The sequence below is a fragment of the Meriones unguiculatus genome, chromosome 7 (genome assembly GCF_030254825.1).
Source record: "Meriones unguiculatus strain TT.TT164.6M chromosome 7, Bangor_MerUng_6.1, whole genome shotgun sequence".
Classification (NCBI taxonomy): domain Eukaryota; kingdom Metazoa; phylum Chordata; class Mammalia; order Rodentia; family Muridae; genus Meriones; species Meriones unguiculatus.
In genome coordinates, this window is record NC_083355.1 from 4,656,079 (window position 1) to 4,674,418 (window position 18,340).

The 18,340-nt window shown below is 49.6% G+C and overlaps 1 protein-coding gene across 1 annotated transcript; it reads right to left on the bottom strand.

Annotated features, from left to right (window-relative positions):
- Positions 1-3,423: 3,423 nt before the first annotated feature.
- On the bottom strand, positions 3,424-10,459 carry Birc5 (baculoviral IAP repeat containing 5). Its single transcript, XM_021640542.2, has 4 exons — positions 10,189-10,459; positions 9,684-9,793; positions 5,971-6,088; positions 3,424-3,948 (listed from the first exon to the last, which is right to left on the bottom strand). Exons 1-4 carry the CDS (start codon positions 10,297-10,299, stop codon positions 3,859-3,861), a joined length of 429 nt encoding a protein of 142 aa, XP_021496217.1. The 5' UTR covers positions 10,300-10,459; the 3' UTR covers positions 3,424-3,858.
- Between the last annotated feature and the right edge of the window lie 7,881 nt (positions 10,460-18,340).

Genomic DNA, 18,340 nt, shown 5'->3' on the forward strand with positions numbered 1-18,340 from the left:
CTCTGGAACCAGGTGGTAGGCGGCAGCCCAATCACCTGGGAAAGACTAAGAACCCAATGTGTGCTCAGAGAGCTGCAGCCCTCCCAAGACAGGAGGAAGCAGAAGGGAGACCCTCCCACCCCAAACTCTGCTTACAGCTAAGGAACAACCCCAGATCACACAAACTTGAGGTCACCTGGCAGTTACCCTATGCCACAACAGCAGCCTTGCTTCTGTTAAAGACTCCATGTGTAGAAACATGAACCGACATGCTGGCCGGGTCCTGTCTCCCTCCCGCTGAGGCCCCTGCCCTTGAGCTGGCTTGCAAAGATTCACGCTCCTGTGCAGCTCAGGCAGGTGCACTGCTGCTGTTAGGGCAGGCAGCAGCCATGCCCCAGACCACTGCTACCCTGGGGAAGTACAGCAGGAGGCATCCACGCCAGCTCTGCACTCATCCCGGCAAGCTCCCGCTGAGCAGCCTATCATTTTCAACCCTGGGTTCTGAGCAGCTCAAGGTGCTGATTACATTGTCCTCTGGGCAGCAGGTGCTGGTCCCTGGGGAATGGCACTAATGGATTCTGCCAGGGTACGGTCTCCGATGGACCCAAAGACTAAGAGGTGCTGCTTTAGAACCACCTAGTAGTCATTACACGTTGCCTCATCAGTATGTAAGCCATGTCAGGCCGGCTGAGTGCCTATCTCTGCAGGAGCTCTTCAAAGCCAGCATAACCCATCACCACAGACACTGGGTCTGGGGGAAGACGGTCAGCTCCTGAGTGACAGGAGCAAGTCTGTATCCAAGCTGCTCTTCTTCAACTAGGTCACATCTGCAGCCGGACAGGAGTCCATTTCTGTGGCAGCCATGTGGTTGATGAGCCTCCTGCTCCGAGCTAACTGCCTCCAGCCTGAGTCTGGGGAGGCAGCTGGAACTGTCGGCCAAATTATCCTCCAGCAGTTGGGCATCAGCTAGCTGACAGCTAATTTTACTGAGCTTGGCAAACGGCCTCCCACGGAAGATGAGCCTCCCTCAAATTACTGTCTAGCATGTCCATTCATCTACCCAGCATGAGGGACGAAGCTGGCTAAGCCCACAGATGCAAGGCAAGAAACAGCATTCTAAAGGGCTCTCCAGAGTTGGAGGGCACTGGCTACACACACATAGCTTTTCATCTTGAACAAAACATGGCTGCAGCCAAGCCAGTTCACACGCTAAGGAAGCACTGAACCGGGTGTCCATTTAAGACACGTGACCATAAGCTTGGTGCGCTGGCGTGTGCCTGTAATCCCAGCAGAGTCAAGGCCAGCCTGGTCTACAGAGTGAGTTCAGGACAGCCACGCTACACAGAGAAACCCTGTCTCAAGGGTGTGTGTGGGGGAAGACATGTGACAACCAGGGACCAGTAGTAACTGGAATAGCAGTTGGTCCTGAAGCAAGTGGAACCAGCCACCAAGCCAGGGCTTTGCTGTGGGAAAGAAGCTCCCATCCACATGGCCCCACCCCCTGCCACCAGACTGCTTGTGCAATGACCAGAAGGCACACCTCTCTCCTGCCCCTGCACTGGCCCTTGCTAGTCCAGCTGTCAGCTTCGGACAGGAACTCGGATGGCAGAAGGTTCAGTGGTGGCTCTTCCTGTTGCTCTGACACACTTACCCAGGCCCCTTGCTGGCATTTTACCTTCTCGGGGTGCTGGTCACAGTGCCAGTTCAGAATGCACTCACTAACATCACCGCTTTGGTGACTATGGGGCAACCAGTCGCGGGGGCTCAAACCCAGTTTGGTCCCTCCCTGTTGAAGCCTGGCAAGCCCCACAGACTGAGCCGAGAGGCAGGGAACTCGCGACTGTGCTGGCTCCCGACTTTATTCAGAGCGGTGTTTGCTCTCACTGTGTGGAGGCTGGGGTGGAGCTGGCCACCGGCCACGCTGGTCTGTTTGTATAGATGTCCTGTCACCTGGGCTCAGATGCTCCTGCTGGTGCTTGCCTGTGGCCTTGACCAGCTATGCAGACACAGGTCCTTGTCTCTCACAGCCATGTCTGCTTGGCTGCGCTCTCCTCTAAGTGGCCCGCTTTCTCTGATTTCTGTGTGGTGAGGTGGGACTGGAGACAAAGATCCAGCTCCTAATGACGCCGTGGTTCCCTTATATTACCTGAATTACTATTGCACAGAGCTGTCCTAAGCCCTCAGAGAGGCCACCAGAATGTTTTGGGTGGTTCTGGAGGCATTCTGGAGATAGCCGGGCCCCAGATGTCCAGAGAAGCTCCTGCAATGGCCTCCCAGGAGACAACCAAGTGAGCGAGGCGAACACACCACTGCTGCAAAGAAAAGCACAGTAGCCTGAGTGCTTTATGCATGACTCAGAGTGAGCCGGGGCCTTGCTGAGCTGCTGCAGAACTGGTACTGCCGTGGTTTCCCAGCAGTGGGTCACTCAGCCTGGCTGGAAGCCTTGGCAGGTCACTAGGCCGCCATTTCTAACACGGGTTCTGAAGGTCTTATTGGCTTCCTGTGCTGATCCTCCTGGAGTCAGTGATGTTGGGAACCCTGGCATGGCGGAACAGAGCAGACCTGCCTGGACGCTGGTGGAAGTTGCTTAAGCTCAGCCTATCCGCACGCTCTGCATGAATAGGCACAACTCTTAGCCCAGGCTGCCTTACTTCTGTCATTTCAGCCACAGGGTGGGCTGTGCTTTTTCCTGTGCTTGCAGGACAGTCACATGGTTTCCTGAGCAGGGGGTCAAATAGCCTAGCCTCACCTCAACCTCTATTTGCACAGCTTAGGATAACCTTGAACCCCTGATCCTTCACTCTCCAAAGTTCTGAGATTGTCAATATGTGCACCTCAGCTGGTGCCTTAGATTATCCTGATGTTGTGATAATGGCCCCTGAGGAAAGCGCTTGGAGGAGCAGCTCACTGTGGCTCACAGTTCAAGGTGCTGTCCACCATGAAGCCAGTGAAGCCAGTGAACCCAGGGAGTCGGCATTGTGGGCATGAAGCTGCTGGTCACAGTCAGGAAACAATGCGGAATGAATGCTGATGCTCAGCTCTCCATTAGCTCTCCTGAGACGCCACCTCAAGTAATGCAACCAAAACAGGTCCCCAAAGGCCATGGCCAAGGTGAGTCTAGACTGTCAAGCTGACAACACTGTCTATCCCAGTTGCCATGGGGGGCGTGTTGTAATCCCAGTGTCTTGTCACTGCTGTTCAACTCTGCGGTGCATGCTGGGACTGAAGATCAGACGCCACTGAGTCTATGACCTCCTAACATAAAACAAACAGCACAGGGCGCAGTGGCACAAGCCAGTGTCTCAGCACCCGGGAGGTGCAGGCAGCAGATCAAGTTCAAGACCAGCCTTGGCTATACAGAGCTCCAGATCAGCCTGGACCACAGGAGACCTTTCTCAAAAAACCACACAAACCATCTCCCCAAGACAGAAAGAGCTCATGGTGCACTCTTTAGAGGATTTTATTCTGTTTCCCGCAGTAGGAAGACTTGCCTCACAAGGACAGATGAATTATCGGTGCCAACATGAAACACGGCCACAGCGCACGGGATGAGTCAGCTGCCAGGTATGGAGACATGAAGAGCAGAAACGCCTTACAGAGGCACCCCCCCCCAACAGGTCTGTGACAGGACACTGCCCTCCTCACCCACTCCTTTCCGCACTGCATAAGTCCTGGTCACAACAGTGCAAAGCCACAAAACTAAGAGACGTAGCCACACAGGCTGAGCCACTTTCAAGCAAAAACAAAATATTCGATACAGAGTTTTAAAATACCATTGTCTCCTCCTCTAAGACACTGCTAAGAAGCCCAGGCTGGGCACGCTGGGACACGTGGCTTAGATGCAGCACATCACTCAGGTCCAGGTTCCCCAGCAAAGGCTCACAACAAGGCAGCCATCTTTTCAATGGAGCAGCGGACGGTCTTTGAAGTTTCTTGGAATTCTTTCAGCTTGCTGTTGGACTCCTTTGCCTGGAATGATGAATGGACACAACGGGGCTGGGTGTGGCCCAGAAGGGGGGCTTGCCTAGAGAGTGTGACACTCTAGTTTTTATCACCATCATGACAAAATGACAATAATCATTAAAAGGGAAGTTACCATTTTTTTATTCCTGGGAACAGAACTTAGGCCTCAAGCATAATAAGCAAACACTCTTACCAAGCATAAGCTGCAACTTCTCTCTTTTTTTTTTTTTTAAACTGGACTCATGTAGCCCAGTGCAGCCTTTATCTTTTAATTCTCCTTCAGCCAGACAAATTAGCTGGTATTGCACTCTAGGACTGTACCTATGCCACCAAGCCACAGATAGAGAATGTAACTTAAAAATAATAAATTGACAAGAAAAAAGCCTCTGAAAAATGGCTCCTCATGACAGGCACTCCACAGACTCAAGAGCGTCAACCTTAAAAACATTCAGGAATGCTGGGCTGTAACAGCACACAGCTTTAATCCTAGCACTCAGGGCACAGAGGCAGGCGGATCTCTGAGTTTGAAGCCAGCTGAGTCTATAGGGCGAGTTCCAGGACAGCCAGAGCTAAACAGAGGAACCCCATCTCAAAAGAAAGGAAGGAAGGAAGGAACAAAGGAAGACCCCAACAAACAAACAAATAAACAAACAAACAAAACAAACCATTCAGAGGGCTGGGGAGGGCTTAGCAGTTATGAGCCCTGGGTACGACAGGCACAGTGGTGCACACCTTTAATACCAGCGCTCAGGGAGGTAGAGGCAGGCCAATTACTGTGAGTTCGATTCTAGCCTGCTCTACAAAGCAAGTCTAGGATAGCCAAAGTTACAGAGAAACCCTATCTTGTAAAAAAAACCACACACACACACAAAAAATTAATTAAAAAAAAAGAAAAAAGAAAAAAGAAAAAAAGCACTGGTGGTCTTCCAGAGGGCCTGGGTTTGATTCTCAGCACCTACATGCTGGTTCACAACTGTAGGTAGCTCCAGTTCTAGGCGATCCAATGCCCTCTTCTGACCTTCACAGCAAATTGCTCAATACACATAAAATAAAGTATAAATAAAAAACTTTATTGAAAACACATTCGGGCCATGCATGGTAGTACATGCTTTTATATTCCAGCACTTGGGAAAGCAGAGGCAGGAGGATTTCTGTGAGCTGAGGCCAGTCTGGTCCACATAGTGAGTTCCAGTGCAGTCAGGGCTACACAGAGAAACCCTGTCTCAAAAAAGTCAGGGAGTGGTGTTTGCAGGTGAGTCTGGAGGATGGTTCCAAAGTGAGGATAAACATGGAGTAGTGCCTCTCTCCCTTGACTCTGCACCCAACCTTCCATTAAATGTTTATTGAACCCTATCTCTGCTTATAAAAAAAAAAACAAAAAACAAAAAAACAAAAATACTGTGTAATGAGGACTTTGAGCAGCAGGATATCTGCACATGCTCCGATCCAACACCTTCTTCACTGCTTCAGCACCCCTCTTCCTGCCGACAAACCATCATCCTCAGCAGCAGACAGTTATTTCACAATGAACCCAACAAAGGAACAAAACTTACAAGCTGAAGAGAAATCTTGATAAAGAAGCAGGCCCTAGTCTCTGCCTTGAAACACAGAGAACAGGGCCAACCTAACTGCTCTTGCTTGGCTGCACGGGAGCTGCCTCCTTGTGGACTCATGATGCCACTAGCCTTCCCAATTAACTCCATGTGACAAGGGGCAAAGCTCAGTGGCACCTCTACTTCAGTCAATACTCTCTATTGCACGTTCCCAAACCTCTACCCACATGGCTGCGACCCTGGGGGCTCAGCCTGTGACAGGGCTTGTCGCCTATCATGCTTGCCCTGCAGGCCTCCTTAGGAACCACCGTCCCTGAAAGGACAGGTCTTCACTGCACAGCCCCAAGCCACACTCCAGGTCAGCCCTGTCTGGCCTCTAACCCCACAAGTTCCCCATGTGGAGGGCACTTCCCTTGGCAGGTCCCCTGGGGCTTCTGGAGGACTGCCCTCAGTCCTTATTCTCAATCATACATACAATTTTGTTCTTGGCTCTTTCTTTGTCCAGTTTCAGAAATTCACTGAGGGTTAGTTCTTCAACCTTCTTCTTGACAGCAATGAAGGCACACCCAGGTGAGTGCTTTTTATGCTCCTCTCTAGAAAAATCAATAGACCAACATGTCAAAAAGCCATGGCTTGAGCCGGGCCTGGTGGTGCACGCCTGTAATCCCAGCAATTGGGGAAGCAAAGGCAGACAGATCTCTGAATTTGAGATCAGTTGGGTCTACAGAATGAGTCCAAGACAACCAAGGCCACACAGAGAAACCCTGTCACAAAAAAAGGAAATAAAACAAAAACTGTGGCTACTCATAACCTATAGCCTGTCTCCCATTACCATGGCTGTCTCTTGCCACACGCTGCTCTGCATTGCAAGCAAGGCATCAGACCCAAATGTCCCAGGAGCACCGCATACAGCCTATCTCTCTGCTATGTCTTCCCCATCCTTGTGATTAGAATATTTTTCTGGAGGCCTTTAGTAAGCTATAGGGAAGGTTGCATAATTTTTTGTTTGTCTGTTTTGTTTTTCCAGACAGGGTTTCTCTGTGTAGCCCTGGCTGTCTTAGAGCTCACTCCATAGACTAGGCTAGCCAAAAAATTTAGAGATCCACCTGCCTGCATGCACCACTACTGCCACCGAGCCCTGGAGTGGTTTTAATGAAAATGCCCCATAGGCTCATAGGGAATGGTGCTTTTGGAGGTGTGGCCTGGTTGGAGAAAGTATGGCACTGAGGGTGATGTTTCAGATGTTCAAGCTAGGCCTAGTGTCTCACTCTCTTCCTGCCGCCTGCTGATATGGATGTAGAATTCTCAGCTACCTCACCAGCACCATGTCTGCCTGCCTGCTGACCTGCTTCCGGCCATGATGATAATGGACTAAACCTCTGAACTGTAAGCCAGCCCCAGATAAATGCTTTCCTGTATAAGAGTTAATGTGATCACGGTGTCTCTTCACAACAAAAGAAACCCTAACTAAGGCTAGGCAGTGGTGGCACACACCTTTAATCCCAGGACTCAGGAGGCAGAGGCAGGTGGAACTCTAAGTTCAAGGCCAGCCTGGTCTAAAGTGTGAGTTCCAGGGAAGCCAGAGCTATAAAGAGAAACCCTATCTCAAAAACCAAACTAACAAAAAAGGAAACCCTATGATGCACCATAGGATTGGAGAGATGGCTCAGCAGTTAAGAGCACTGGATGCTCTTCCAGAGGACCTGAGTTCAATTCCCACACCCACCTATAATGTGATCTGGTGCCCTCTTCTGGCATGGAAGTGTACACACAGATAGAGCACTCATCTACATAAAATAAAATCTTAAAAAATAGGACACACCCATACACAAAACATCTAAAATTAAACTCATAGGAATTGCATGTCAGATCCTTTTAAAATCTGAGCCACCAGGATGGCTCAGCAGCTAAAGATGCTTGTCACTAAGCCTGACAGCCTGAGTTCCATCCTAGAACCTACATAGCAGAAAAAGACAAGACAGACAGACAGAAAGGTCTAATTTCTAGAAGTTGCCTCTCAACCTCCCCATAGACATATAAATGTGCATACAAGTGATGCAAGTGCATGTGTGTGCCCACGCACACGCGCACGCGCGCGCGCACACACACACACACGCACGCACGCACGCACGCACACGCACACGCACACACACACCCTCTCTCTAATAAAAAAAAAAGTTTTAAATCCTCAAAGAAACTGAGAGAAAATGCTTCATTTCATTTTACAGGAATGCTGATATAATGTCACCACAGATTCAGAACAAGGCTGAATTGGACAGGTTACTCTGGTGACTTTGCTGACTCACATTCCTCTGCAAGAAGAATATTCTTGAATCTGGGATGTCACTGCAGCTGGCCAGGACAGGTGAGAACACAGCCATACGTGTTCATGTGTTCTGTGTTTATGTGTACCACGTGTGTGCTTAGTGCTTGCAGAAGCCAGAAGGGGGCTCAGACCCTCTGACACTGGAGTTAAATGTAGTTGATTGTTAGGCAGTGGGTGGGGGCAAGAATCAAACCTGGGTCTTCTGTAAAAGCAACAAGTCCTCTTAACCATTGAGCCAGCTCTCCAGCACCATTACCTTTGACATGAACCTACCATAACACTTCAAGAATACCAACATTGCTGGGCGGTGGTGGTGCCCACCTTTAATTCCAGTACTCTGGAGGCAGAGGCAGGCAGATCTCTGTTAGTTTAAGACTACAAAGCAAGTCCAGGACAGCAAAGGCTACACAAAGAAACCCTGTCTTGAAAAAACAAAACAACAAACAAACAAACAAAACCACTGATATTTCTCACTGACCACCACACCATCCTCTTTAAGATCTAGACACCAAAACCACATTCAGGATTAAAAGCTGCAGCCCCCTCTTACCAGAAGAGAAACAATTTCTCTGGGTGAGAAAATTGAGGCTGTGGAAGCAGTCACTTTTGTCAGGGGGGAAAAAGGTGAGAAAACACAGAAAGGCATTACCGAAAGGCAGATATAGTGACCTGACTGAATACACACAGAGCTGTGTTGTTTTTTTGTCCACACATGTAACATCAGCACTCAGGAGGGAGTAGTGGGAGGCTCAGCCTGGGCTACATGATGAGGCTCTGCATCAAAAAAGTAAGGGCCAGAGATATGGCTCAGTGGTTGGAATCTTGCCCCCATGTACAAGGCCCTATTTAATCTCCAAGAAAAATAAAAACCAAACAAATATCTTGAAGAACAAAATCCAAAGTAATGGATAAAGCAAAGACTTTAAAAAGTTATTTTTATTTTTGCAGTGTGTGGATTACATTTCAGTAGAGATGTTTTTAAAGAATCACAAGCAGGGGCCATTGAGGTGGCTCCGCAGGTGAGGATGTTTTCTGCCAAAGCTGCTCACCTGAGTTCAATTCCAGGAACCCACACAGTAGCAGAGAGTTGACTCCCCTAAGCTGTCCTGACAGCCACACCCACCAGGACACCCACATGAAAACACACACAAAATAAAAACATAAATAGATGGGTGGGGGTGGCGCACACCTCTCATCCCAGCCCTTGTGAGTTTGGGGGCAGCCTGGTTTACAGAGCAAGGTCCAGGACAACCAAGACCACACAGAGAAACCCTGTCTCGAAAAAACCAACCAACCAATTACAGTAAAAATAAAAGCATAAAATAATAATAATATTAAAAAATTGGGGTTGGAGATAGTGGTTAGGAGCCCTTGGTGCTCTTCCACAGAACCTGACCTCAATTCCCGGCACCCCACGTGAGGGCTCTCTTAACTTACTATAAATAACTCCACTCCTAGGGATGGACATCCACACCCATGGCAGAAATAAAGACACACATGTGCACATTAACAACAACAAAAATCTAAAAGTCTCAGGCAGTGGCACACACCTTTAATCTCAGTACTCAGGACGCAGAGGCAGGTGGATCTCTGAATTTGAGGGCAGCTTGGTCTACAGAGGGAGTTCCAAGACAGCCAGGGCTACACAGGGAAACACTGTCTCAATACAAACCAAACAAACCTCAGACAAAACCATGCATGTTGGCAGCACCCACGAAATTGAGACAGAAATTGAGAATTCAAGACCAGTCTGAGCTATATAACAAGTTCAAGACCAGTCTGGAACCCCAGTTCAACCCAAAAGGTTCCCAGTGGAACTAGGGCACCAGGAAACCCACTGACAGTAGCCTGCAGGGACTTACATAGGGTTGTCATCTGGTTCCCAGCCTTCCAACTCCTTAAAGCAGAAAAAACACTGGGCCAAGTCAGGCTCATTCTCCGTAGGGCAGTGGATGAAGCCAGCCTCCGCCATCTGAAAATGACAGCTCGTGAGCAGAACCAACAGTCTGACCTTAATCCTATCTTTCCCGAAGGTCGTTCCGGGCCGAGAGGTGGGGCTGCCTCTCTAGGGGTAGTGGGAAGAGACCGGGTCTACAGGGCCTAACAACAGTGGGGCTACCAGCCTTAGTGGTTCGGGTAGAAGGATGGGGAGAAGTGGGGTGGCCTCGTGGAGGACAATGCAGTCCTTCCTTGTCCTGAGCAGAGCAAGGCAGCCTAGCTAACAGGGCTCTAACAGAGAGTGAGGGGTTTCTGATCCCGGGGGCCACACTAAGGCCCCGGGTGGAGTCGCCCCGGGTGGAGTCGCTCTGGAGCTGGGGCGGAAACGTCTGTGTACCGACACTGAAGTGCGAGAAGGGGCGGACTCACCTGCTCTGGGGTGCAGGAGCAGCCCTCCTCGAAGGGCCAGTTTTTGTAGGTGGAGATGCGGTGCTCCAGGAGATACAGCTGCCAGGTCGGGGGCAGCGCCGGGGCCCCCATGATGCTGCCGTCACACCCCCAGCCAACACGGCCAAGAACGCGATTCAAAACCCGCGGACGGTGGAGTGCCGTAGAGCATGCCGGGAGCGCCCCGCCTCCAGATCCTCGCCCGCGGCCTTCTGGGAGTAGGCGTCGACCGGGAAGCGCCGCGTAGGCCACGCCCTCTGCTAAATTTCCAGCCGCATTCTGGGAGTGGACCGCGCGGGGCGAGCCGGGAAAGCCCCGCCCTAGGAGCTTCCGCGCGTAGCCTTCTGGGAGTGGCGGGCGCAGGGCGTGCTGGGAGTTGTGTCCCTGCTGCGGTTTCTCCTAGCTGTACTGTTTGAGATTGGACAGGAGCAGCTCAACTGCCTCCCAGAAGACGAGCAGAGTGGCCCAGGGTGGCGGACTGGCCTGGGGCGCCTCTGTTCAGCCTGTCGGCTTAAAGTCCCACTTGCTCTGCGGGTTTTTGTATTTTTCTGCAGCAGACTTGCCCGCTTCAGGGTTTGCAGGCTCTGGCTAGCCCCACCCAGCTGATAACAGTAGTTGGGGACACTATTAGGAAGACCTGGGAGACCCTCTTCCCTGCAGCCACCATCCTTCCTGCAGACAGACACCCTGGGATGGAGGTGGGGTCTGTATGTCTCGAAGCTGGAAAAGAATGGGATTCTCTCTCTGAGACCATCGGCCTGGCTCAGACTGAAGGGAAGCAGCTGTACACCTCCAGGGAGTCCAGGAGCAGATGTTGCTTCCTGGATGTGAATGCTGGCTGAACCTGGTGCTGCTGAGGCAGCTTTGCAGTGGGCCCGGTTACAGCGTCTCTGCTCGTCAGGCCGCCAGTGGTTGCTGAGGCTTTGAAAAACCTTCACACCGCACAGCACAGCAGACAGCAGGCTGGGCATGTCCCGAGGCCCAGCCCTGGTTGACGTTACAAACGAGTATCCAGATATTTTGGGAGTATCCAGATATTTTGGGTTGGTCTTAAGTTAATCTCCATAAACTCCCTGCCAGTGGCCCTCACAGACTGTGAGGAAGAACAGGACCCCCATAGTTAGGACCAGGCAGCTGAAACAAGGTTTTTGTCAAGTCCCAGAGAAATATGAGACAAATATCACTCAGTACCTGTGGCTCCTCCAAGCACTTCTTGCCCGCCCCTACCCAAAACCTCTCCAGCCCAGGGCTTGAGCTTTTCTCTTCATAATCCAGCCGTTTCAACCTCTCTCTCTTCTTTCTAGGTTCCCCTCTCTTGCCAGCTCTCATCTCTCCTCTCATGGCTCGGTTCAGACAGGACTCTTCTAGGTACCGCTGGCTATGCTTTCCCTCTTACCTACAATAAAACCCTTCTTTACCACCATACCTTGGAGTGGTCATGTCCTCATTTTCAAAGGTCTCAAGCATTTCTGTTTATCAATAGACTTAATTTTTTTTTTTTGAAATAGCCATAATTGTGTGTACTGTGACTCCTGGCTTACATTGTCTTGAGCCAGTCCTGCACAAGACAGCTAAGATTCCCTTTCTGCCTAACTTTACAGTAGTGATTTTGTCTTTTGAGTCTCCAACACGGTAGGTGTTCTGGCTAATTTTATGTCAGTTTGACACAGGCTACAGTCATTTGAGAAGGGAAAAAATGCCAACTCACAAAATTCCTCCATAAGATTTTGTACTGTAGACAAGACAAAATATAGAGCATTTTCTTAATTAGTAATTTATGTAGAAGGGCCCAGTTTATTGTGGGTGGTGCCATCCCTGGGCTGCTGGCCCTGGTTCCTATAAGAAAGCAGGCTGAGCAAACAGTAAGCAGCACCCTCCATGGCCTCTGCATCAGCACCTGCCTCCAGGTTCCTGCTCTGTTTGAGTCTCTGCCTTGACTTCCTCCAGCGATGGACTGTGGATAAGGAAGTGTAAGCCACCTAAATCCTTTCCTCTTCAACTTTCTTTTGGTCATGGTGTTTCCTCACAGCCATAGTGACCCTGACTAAGACAGCAGGTTCTTTGTTTTATGGATTTTTTTCCTGCTTTAGCATCTTAAGTGCTGGATCCTCTGTCCTAGCCTGCTTCAACCCTCAGCCTTTGCTGAGGTGTCAACACCTACAGGGACTGGCAGGTTTGAGACACAGGTAAAAGGTTTAGTAGCAAAGACAACACTCTGTCCTTCCAAAGTATTGCCATCCAATCCCAGCCACTTGGAACGTTTGTGCTTCTGTATAAACCCTGGATTTTTAAGTAGTTGACAAGAGAGCCCCATTCTAATCAATACTGTGATGATGCAACCAGTTTTAGGATCATAAAATATTCATGTTAGAAATACACGTTCAGGCCACCAGGTCCAGCCCAACTTTTCAGCAATCTGCCCCTCTATTACAAAATATCGTTCACGGCACAGTGAAAAGCCAGGCAACAGGGTCAGTCAGCACTCCAATGGGCAGCTCTAACTGGACTCAGTAATCTACAGGAGAAAAGAAAAAAGCCACAGTGGCTGGGCAAGTGCTGTGCACCTAGGAGGCAGAGGCAGGTGGAACTCTGTGAGTTCAAGTCCAGCCTGCTCTACAGAATGAGTTCCAGGACAGCTAGAGCTACACAGTAAAACCCTGTCTTGAAAAACCAGAAAGAGAGAGAGAGAGAGAGGCCACCCTGGTCTACATATTGAATTTCAGGCTACATATTAAATAGCCAGAGCTACATAGTGAGAGCCTGTCACAAAATAAGTAAATAAACAAACTACAACAAAATGTTGTCTTTTGACGATTACATGTGCAGCCAGCAGGAGGATGTACAGATAAGACATGAAAAAATATATAATTTACAAAAATAGTTACTGGAAAAAATTTAAAAGATGGCTCACTAGCTCCTGAATATATATATTTTAAGTTATAGGTGAGCCGGGCAGTGGTGGCACACGTCTTTAATCCCAGCACTTGGGAGGCAGAGGCAGGTGGATCTCTGTGAGTTCAAGACCAGCCTGCTCTACAGATCTGAGCTCCAGGATAGTCAAGGATATACAGAGAAACTCAGCCATGAAAAGTTAAAAAAAAAAAAGCTATATGAATGTTCTGCTAGCATGTATGCATGTTAACCACCTGTGTGTCTTGTTTCCCATGGAGGTCGAAAGGATTCTTAGCCCTGGAAAGGGTTAAGAATGTTTGTGAGTCACGTGTGTGCTGGGACCTCAACCGGGATCCTCCAGAAAAGAAATAGGAGCCGTTAACCACTGACCATGTGTGTAGACACTGCATTCTTTCCCTTGCTCATGCTTTTCTTCCACGTATGTGTGTGAGAGAGTTTTGGGTTTTGTTTTTTTGTTTTGTTTTGTTGTTGTTTGAGACAGGTCTCTCTACATAGCCCAGGCTGGAACTCACTACCTAAAGCAGGAGGAGATCCACCTGCCTCTGCCTCCTTAGTGCTGGGATTCAAGGTGTGCGCCACCTCCACGCCTGTCTAGAGAGTTTCATGGTAAACTATTTGTAATGTTTCAGATGCACTTTAAACACAAACAGTTGAATGCCCCGGAACACACTGACATTGCTGTACGACTGTTGCCATCTCCTGCAGATTTTTTTTATCTTCAATTGACACTGTCTCCTTGAACACTGACTACCCATTTTATTAAAACTTGCTGTAGTTAATAATACTGATTTAATTCACAGATCAGCTTGGGGTTTTCCCCCATTTTCCTTCCTTTCTTTTCTCTTTCTTTTGTTTTTGGTAGGGAAAGGGCAGGTTGATACAGAGGCTTGCTGTGTAGCCTAGGCCTGCCTCAAACTCTATTTTTCTGCCTCAGCCCCCCTAGTGCTACAACTATAGGCCTTCATTATCCTGCCCAGCTGGAGTCAAAAGGAAAAAAAAAAAATCCTAGTCAGAGTCTCATGTGGCCTGGGCCGACCTTACACTGTGATCCTCCTGCCTCATCTCCCAGATGCCCGGGTTACAGGCGTGCAGCACACCTGGGTCGCGCAGCACTGGGCTTGAACGCAGGGCCTCCTGCCTGCCAGCCAGACACTCTCCCAACCGAGCCAGGTCAGATGTGTGTGCCCGCATGCGGGATTTGTTTCTATGTGTGTGAGAGAGCGCTGCATGCAATGTACGCATGTGAAGGCCAGAGGAGAACAATTGGTGTCATACTCTTCCATTCTCCACCTTATTCCCTTGAGACAGCCTCTCACCGAACCTGAAGCTAGGCTGGCAACCAGGAAGCTCCAGGAATTCTCCTGTCTCTACCATCATGGTGCTGGGTTCACAGATACACACGTGGCCATGCCCGGTCTTTAACGTGGGTACTGGGGAGTCAAACTCAGGAAAGAACCCAGAAGTGTTCTTACTCACTCCCTGAGCCATCTCCTCAGCTGAGTCAAATCTTATCAGCACCACAATTTAGTATCGAAATTTCTCCAATTTTTATTTATTTTAGCAAAACATTTGCTATGTGCAGTGTCCCCGTTACTGAATAAGTTTTATTAATCTCTACCAGCAATTACCACTCTGAGTTGGGTAGGAAGCCGGCAGACTGGGTTTATTTCTCAGCTTAATTATGAAAATTATAAGGAATTTTATGAAACAGAGCTGGGAGAGGAAAATGCAGAGATTAACAGACAGACAACAGGGCAAGGCAGTTCTGGCATCATCATTCAGGCCACTTTGTTTGATATCCTGAGAGTCCCTGCTTTCTAAAAACACTGAATAGTGTCACAGCAATGTCACAACACTTTGAGTTAAAGTGTTTGGATCTAGCCAGGCATGGTAGTGCATGCCTGTAATCCCAGCACTCAGGGACACAGAGGCAGGTGGATCTCTGTGAGTTCAAGGCCAACCTGGTCTACAAAGTGAGTTTAGGACAGCCAAAGCTACACAGAAACCCTGTCTCAAACAAACAAACAAATAAACAAACAAACAAAAAGCCTTTGGATCTCTGCCCATGGGAGTGTGAAATAACCGAGCAGCTTGTAATTTGTGTCTACCCAAAAGGGGCTCAAGTCTTCCACAGCGACTGCTTAGTCTCCCTCTTACTGGCCAGGCCTTCCCGTCCTTGCATCTCTGCCCCACCCTGCTTATTCCATAGCCAGCTCTGAGCAACCCAGCCTTTGCCAGCTAAGGCAACGGGACCTGCCTCCTCAGCTGTCTGTTGACTCACCTGTTCCTGCTCTAGCAGGCTGTTTGACGGGTAAGTGGACACTCAGAGCTCCTGGAAGAACTCTGGAAAGTCCCTGAGTCCAGGTGAAAGCAGATCCTGGAGTTAATGTATAGGCAGCTACTGGATTCCAGGCAACCAAACAGGTCTAAGGAGGCCCTGGCTTCCCAGCTGGAGCCAGAGAGCCACGGCAGGGCCTTACCTCTGAAAACCAAACACAACCCAAATAACCAAAATCCCTGACTTCTCCACACAAAGGGCCGGTGGCCAGGGCAGGAGAGCTGCCTCTCCAGGAGACACGCCTTCTGTAGCCTGGGTGACAAGCAGGGCCACTTCGGAACCAGGAAAAAGCGTTAGCAAGGAGGGGCCTAGTCACCAGCCAACTTTCTAACCTTTTCAAAGCAAGGAGACCAAGTAATGATAACTCCTTCAGTCTACTAAAAAATTCCATTAAAAAAAATCTAAAGAAAAAGCTAAATAAAACAAGATAGCCGGTTGCCTTGCCTGCTGTAACAGGCCGTGGAGAGGTGAAGGAAAATGACCACCCTGCCCCATGAGGAAGGTGAGAGGTCTCCTGGCCTTAGCCCCATGCCAGGACACTGACTTCTTTCAACCAATAACTGCTTTGTGTGTGGGGAAGGCAGTAATTTTTAAAAGTTAAATCTTTGATTTTTAAAAACTACTGGTTGTTATTATTAATGTGTTTGTGTGTGTGATGTGAGCATGTGTGTGTGTACACATCTCTGTGTGTGACTTTGAATGTGCTGTGATGTGAGTGTATGTGTGCATGTATGGTGTGTGATGTGTGGGCAGGTGTGTGTGTGTGATTTTTGTGATGTGAGTGGGCGTGTGAGATGTATGCATGCGATGTGTGTAGTTTGTGCATTCGTGTATGGTGTGTGTGCATGCGTCTGTGTGTGTGTGTGTGTGTGTGTGTGTGTGCATGCGTGTGTAGCACCTGTGTGGAAGTCAGAACAATTCCTGAGAGATGGTTGAACGTCTCACTTCTGTGGCCTCGAGGGTGGTGTCACTCGGATGTTCAGTGTTCAGTGAATTAGGATGGTGTTCTGTTCCTGTGAACCCACTGTGAGCTGATCCCGAGTCTAAGACACACTTGGTAAGTCTGGCCTCCCCAACATCCTGGCTTAGCCCAGCCGACCTCAAAGCCACTCAGAAAGCCAGATGGCGGGGGGGGGGGGGGGGGGGCTGGAGAGACGACTTCCTCTTCTGGAGGTGAGTTCTGTTCCCAGCACCCGTGCCAGGCAGGCTACTGTGTAGCCCAGACTGGCTTCAGTCTGGCTCATTAGGCCTCAGTCTCCCCAGTGGCAGGATTACAGGCAGGCACTACCATGCTTAGCTGTAAGGGCACAGTTTCGCATGCCTGTGATCCCAGGGTTGGAAGAGGCAGGTGGATCTCTGTGAGTTCGAGGCCAGTCTGGTCCACAAAGCGAGTCCAGGACAGTCAGGGCTACACAGAGAAAAGCAAAACAAAACCAAAAACAAGATGTGTGGCTGGAGAGGAATCTATGCCAGCTGAGTCTGTGGGTACCGATGGAGACCAGAAGATAATGCCTGGAGTCGGAGTGACATAGGGAGTTCCAGGCCATCATGAGCTACATAAGACCTTGTCTCAAATAATGAAACAATAACAAAAGAATCTGCTCAGAGTCCTGCTGCCAGACTACAGTTAGGCCAGGTCACAAGCACAAAGCCTGTTTGATAACACAACAGTGAATGTAATTAACAAATGTTGGAAGTGAAAATCAAGGGAGCTGTATGGTTCTGCTATGGAGCTGTTCATACTTCGTTTTTCTGTGGAGCCCAGACTAGACTTGAACTCATGGCAATGCCTCTGCCTCAGCTTTGCTCACTGTGGAGATTCTTGACTGCTAGGGACTCAGAGAGCAGCACAGGCCGTGGAGAGGCCAGCACTGAGATGATAGGGCCCTCTGGGGACCTAGGACACATACTTCCTGGCCTTTGGAGATGAGAGCCAGCCGCCTCATGCCCTGAGCCTCCACCAGAGTGGACTCCCTTTCTTCAAACTGAGTTATAACACACTCTGCCTCTCTCCCTCCAGTCGCTTCTTTCTGAGAGTTTAGTCCCAGGAGTGAGAAAAGTAACTGAATCAAACACCTGAAGTCAGGAGGGACCCAGCAGAGCGGAAGACCGAAGCACAGAGAAAGGCCTTCCCCGGGGCTGGGTGGATTCGGCAAGGACCCCACCTGCTGCGGAGGACAAGGGCTACCATGGCAGGGCCACGTTCCAAGGCAGCTTATTTGTGGCCGCTGCAATTTGAAGGTTTATATAAAAGATCTATTTGTATTTTGAATTATGTTGCACAGAGAGAGGTCTGAGCTCCTGGGACTTCAGACACAGGCAATTGTGAGCGGCCTGATATGGGCCCCGGGGCTAGAATTCGGGTCTGCAAGAGTGAAAGGTGCTCCTAGCTACAAAGCCAGCTCTCCAGTCCTGATATTTGGATTTTTCTAGGTTGCTGTCATGTAGTTATTTCCTCTACATTGAGACATTCGCTCCAATAGCCAGAAGACTCAAAGGCTCAGCTCAGAGCCATACAGGAGCTGCAAAGCCTGGTTCCGAGCTTATAAAACCAGTCAATGCCGAGACATGACCAGACCACAGGCGGTAGCTCTGGGAACGAAGTTCTGTGTGTGGCCACCCATGCTGCAAGGGCTTTTTAGGGACACAGCTGCCTCGAGTCAACCATGCTGTGAGCAATTAACCCCCTGGGGCAGTGGACTTGGTGGAACAGCTTCTTCGGCTGCTGTTGGCGCCCTTTCTGGGTAATGCCCATTCATATCACCTCAGGAAGTCATGTGATCCAACTGGTGCCTGAACAAGGACAGACCTGACAAGTAGAGAGGCAGAGCCAGTTGCGTGGTCCCCAGTGTGTGACAAGAGGCAACTGAGGCTTAGCTTGTC